Genomic DNA, 5,081 nt, shown 5'->3' on the forward strand with positions numbered 1-5,081 from the left:
ACGACTGCACGCCCACCTTCGAGGAATGGAGTACTCTGCTCAGTAAAATCGAGTGCAACTGAAACTCGAGACCATTTGGACTCCTCCGCGAGGATCCTAAAGACATCGTGGTCTTAACTCCCAGACACTTTCTCATCGGTAAACCATTGAACGCGATTCCAGCCTCCTCCACATTAGAGCTGAACTCGAACAAGTTGTCGCATTGGCAGTTCATTCACCATGTCAACGACAACTTTTGAAATCGCTGAAGGAGTGAATATCTCCACATGTTACAGACCCGATAGAAATAGCGCACAGAACAGGAGAACTTACAAATTAATGACGTAGTTCTCATTAAGGACCTTGCAACTCCACCAAGCAATTGGCCTCTAGTACGCGACATTGAAACTTACCCAGGACAGGACGGCAAGGTCAGAACTGTAAAGGTGAAGACAAGCACTTCAACGTACACTCGACCAATAGTGAAGTTGATTCCCCTCCGCGTGGGAGACGTCATAGCGGGCGGTAAACGTTTTCAAGCTGTTTCTGATTGTAACTCTTTCGTGTTAATTACTGGAGAACGACACGGTCGGTATGATCGCGATTGCGAGTATAACCGCGCTAGCACTTGAAGGCAATCACGTGAGCCTCGAAATCCATGATCATCGCCTGATCAGCTGGTCAGCGCGCCGAATTGTGCAGTTACCTTTTGGACACTGAGACTGTTAATCGTAGCTCCCTGAATGATAAACATATTTGCGTTGATTTACGTAATACCTAAAATGTATATAACTTGAGTTGTGCAATTAAATATTGTTTTCTTTAATTGGTGTTTAATTAGTTCTCTCAATCCCGGCACCTCGTGATTAACAATCCGCGGTAAAATTAAATAACAATTCAGATTTTAAAGGCAATCGTGAACAATGCTCAAAAGATAGTAGGGATTGTCACCAGTCGTTTCAACGAATTATGAATAATGAAAGAAAAAGTTCATCGAATTTAATTGGGTGAGAAAGAAAATCTCTTGTAATCTATGGTGAATCAGGAAGAATGTACCTGTTGAAAAAAAAATAAAATCTAGGAAAATGACCTTCATTTCCATGATTTATTGAGCATTGATTAGCAGTACTTAAATCTCCTGAATATCATAACCCATCCGTCGCTTAAATCCGAAAATTAGCTTTTAAACAATATCTCGGAATAGAAAGGCGATACAAGGATTTTTATAATATCCTTTTTTATAAACCTCATTCTTCCCTACAAAAAAGGTCTTAGCCGAGAAATCGCCATTTTGCTCCAATCTTGAGATATTGTAAAAAACTAATTGGCAATCAAATCTTGAGATAATTTTTTAATGAATACTCTAAATCTACGGTGGGAGAAAGCATTTTTATAAAAGCTGTTTTGTACGCATTCTGCTCTGTAAAAAAGATTTTTACACAAAATTCTCTACCCCTTTTAAATGTTGAGATATTTTCCATATGTTACCATCAATCGAGTGCTTCATGGAAAAACTTACTCCATTGACACCAGATCGATCATTTTTGACAATAATTTGTTTAAACAAAAGACAAAAATTTTTAATTATGTGGAGGTGAGCAGGTTGATGGAAAGATGTGTAGTCCAACGTTGAGCGAAATTGAGTTTATTGTGTTCCCTTGAGTTTCTTTTTTATGTACAAAATATACAATGTTGTCGAGAGCGTAAGTCGTAAGAGGACTTGTACTCTGCACGATGAAGTTGAGTGTTCGAATGATGGACGTGGAATGATGATGAGTGTGGAAAGTGTGCGATATTTAAGTGGAGTGCAAGGAGGTGATTGGTGGAAAATTTGGAGAAGGGATGAGTGAAACCCTGGCTTCCGATTGGTTCGGCGCTGTAAGTTTTCGCCGGTGAGCTGTGATTGCCTCGAGGGTCCCGGCGGAGAAATTTCCGTCATGACGTCACAGGCGCCGGTCAGGCGGACGAGGGATTATGGACGCCAGGTGATGATGAGGGATTAGGACGCACGGAGGATTATGGCAATAACCATAAATGCGATGGACTGTTTATGGTAGGGAAGTTTTGAGGATTAGGTTTTAATTTTCTGTGTGAGAGAGATGGAGTGATTTGGGAATTGGCCCACTGTCGAGACAAGGGCATAGTGGAGACACAGTCACTATAAAAATTGCATATTTTTTATTGAAATATTAGGAAATTGTATATAGAAGTATATAGAAGTGGGGCTTGGAAAGGGCCCTCACAATTTTTCCTTGTGGGAATTCGGTAAAGGATAGATGGGTTTTGTAACGTATACCGCTCGAAATTAATATATATCGAATTAGATTTATTCACAGCAAACGTAACATTGGTTTACACCATGAGAGCTGGAACGAGAGTGAGCTCCCGCGATAACGATATAAATCATCCGATCGAGGATGTCCGAATTATTAAGCATCGCCGCGAAGATGTCCTGCGACAAGGACCGCGATATATCAGCTGATACGTGTCGCGGTAAAGTATTCGGTTGCTAAGTCAAGCTCGAACACAATACATTCAAATAATCTGAAATAAATATATAAGTTAAATTAAAAAGTGGAAGATTCTTTGACCGTGATAATAGATAAAAATGGATGTTAAGTGGCCTTGCGGTTGACCGCACTTAACATTCATTTTTAAATATATAAGTCCCTTCGCTACATTTTTTTCTTTTATTTTGTTCCTGTTTAGTTTTTCCTATATTTTATCCTATAGGAAATCCTATTTGCAAAATCCTATACGAAATATTCGCATTCTCAATAAGATTTTTTTCATTTATGAATGAGTGATTTTTCTCCTTTCGAAGTCATAGACCGAAATATTAATAATTAATCCCAATGTGTTTCACAGAATGAAGTTAATGCTATAAAATGGGACCCACAAGGAAATCTACTTGCCAGTTGTTCCGACGACATGAGTTTAAAAATCTGGTCGATGAAGCAAGACACTTGGGTTCACAATCTCCAAGCGCATAACAAGGAAATCTACACAATAAAATGGTCGCCGACCGGACCAGGAACACAAAATCCTAATATGAACTTGACACTGGCCAGTGCCTCGTTCGACTCAACCGTGAGACTGTGGGATGTGGAACGGGGCGCCTGCATACACACGTTGACAAAACACACCGAACCAGTTTACAGTGTTGCTTTCAGTCCGGATGGTAAATTTCTGGCGAGTGGAAGTTTTGACAAGTGCGTTCACATCTGGTCTACACAGGTAAACCCGTGAAATTCAATGTTCATTGTACATCCTTACGATGTTTACGGAATGTTTTAAGAAATATTTAATTTTCTCCTTTTATTTTTCTTACAGAGTGGACAATTAGTGCATAGTTACAAGGGAACAGGCGGAATATTCGAGGTGTGTTGGAACAGCAGGGGTGATAAAGTTGGTGCCTCAGCATCTGATGGCAGTGTATTTGTTCTTGATCTTCGTAAACTGTGATCATCCGGCGGAATTGAGTTTCGATACACTGCTTATCCTTTTTGGCAGCTCGATTTTCATTCAAGGAAAATTCTGTTTTTATTTCAATTGTTTATATGATTTTCGAATCCTTGTGACCCACTTATAAATAGAAAACGAATCGTAAATTTGAAGTGTAAAACAATAATTCATTAGTAAAATAAGATAGAAGTAAAAAATTTGAATGAATATCTGTGAATATGTCTGAAGGTGATAGATTTGGGTAGAATGTCGAGATATTTTTAATAGTTGATCTGGTTTTGTACAGTGTTCTGAATAATTTTTCGGACTTTCACTTTCGAATGGATTGATTAAATATTACTTCACTACTCAATTAGCAACAGAACAATTGTACCGAAAATTACAAAATAATCCGCCTTTCAAGAGTGAAGTGGTGAGAATTACATCTATTTTTGGAAGTGGTGATTTTAAGAGAAAATATCAGAAAAACCACTCAGAACTGAGGAAAAATTTGAGCTACAATACTCCAAGACCTTCAAAATTATCGGATATTTCTTGAATGTTTGCTTGCATAGCAACGAGAGGGATGAGTTGTGTAGGTTGAAATGCCAAGCGCGCAGACCGAGGGTTTTATTGCAAAACTTATCTCGATCGTTGATATGCAGGAAAACTTGAGGGAAATATCAGATGAATTTTGAAGGTACAGGGGTATTCGCAGGATAATTTCTTCAATTCTGACTTCGGCCGATAAGAGTGCAGTGTTCAGCGTTATGTGGTGTTTTACCAAAATGTGAAGATTACCTGTCCAATTTCTTGGAAAGAATTGGCAGGCTGCAGGGAAATTATCAGTCTGATTATTTCTCCTATCACTCTTCCGAACAATAGAATTGGGGTATTCAACGTCCCGTGGACCAATCAGACGAGAATTATATCGAGAACTGCCTTCCCTCCTTGGCTCGTCCAATCAGAGCGCAGTATTCTAGGTTACGTGACACTGTCATGTGGGTTTTATTTTGAGAATTCTTCCCAACCCCATTTTAGCCAAATTATTTTATGTAGTCAACACGGTATTCAACTGATAATTTTTGATAATTCAACTGGTAATTTTTCATGTTGATATACATGAAAGACAAAAGATTTCCTAGTCGAATGAGCTCCCCATGGGGACTGACTCTTGGCTGAAATTTGGATGGAAAAAATTCTCTTCCGAATACCATTCGAGCTTCAAAATTAATCAGGTATTTCTCTCAAGATTCGCTGCATACAAACGAACTCGTCAAGTTTTTCAGGAAAAATCAATCGTGCTTCGCACTCGTGATTTTTTAATATGAAAATCTTGACTCCTTCGTTTGTTTGCAACGAACCTATCGAGTAATCCCTGATAATTTTGAAGCTGTTGTGGTATTACATATGATAATTCACTACGTCACTAGGTTCACTAGGTTACTAGTGAATTATCAAAATGATGATAATTCCACAGCTGCCTATCGATTCCTATCTCTGATTTTGATATTTCCATTTCTGAAACCAAGCTTGTGTGAGGATGTGTTGATTTGATTCCACATAAAGAGTCATTTAAAATGAATCGATTTGGACAGAATTCTCTACGACAATTTTGTTATATATTTTTTTTATTTCTGTGAGATTTTCGTGTTAGG

At 38.4% G+C, this 5,081-nt stretch overlaps 1 protein-coding gene across 1 annotated transcript; it reads left to right on the forward strand.

Annotated features, from left to right (window-relative positions):
• Window positions 1–2,817: 2,817 nt before the first annotated feature.
• On the forward strand, window positions 2,818–4,666 carry LOC107044140 (F-box-like/WD repeat-containing protein TBL1X). The gene is made up of 2 exons (XM_015265916.2): window positions 2,818–3,216; window positions 3,313–4,666. The coding sequence occupies exons 1-2, from the start codon at window positions 2,911–2,913 to the stop codon at window positions 3,442–3,444; spliced, it is 438 nt and encodes a 145-aa protein (XP_015121402.1). The 5' UTR covers window positions 2,818–2,910; the 3' UTR covers window positions 3,445–4,666.
• Window positions 4,667–5,081: the final 415 nt, after the last annotated feature.

Source organism: Diachasma alloeum, unplaced genomic scaffold (assembly GCF_001412515.2).
Source record: "Diachasma alloeum isolate Michigan unplaced genomic scaffold, Dall2.0 Dall_scaffold_00681, whole genome shotgun sequence".
Lineage (NCBI taxonomy): Eukaryota > Metazoa > Arthropoda > Insecta > Hymenoptera > Braconidae > Diachasma > Diachasma alloeum.

What these genes read in the sequence shown, in the direction of transcription:
- LOC107044140 (XM_015265916.2), top strand. Translation starts at nt 2,911, where the DNA reads ATGAGTTTAAAAATCTGGTCGATGAAGCAAGACACTTGGGTTCACAAT. An exon ending in TTCACATCTGGTCTACACAG is followed by an intron (nt 3,217 to 3,312) that starts GTAAACCCGTGA and finishes TTTTTCTTACAG; the next exon opens with AGTGGACAATTAGTGCATAG.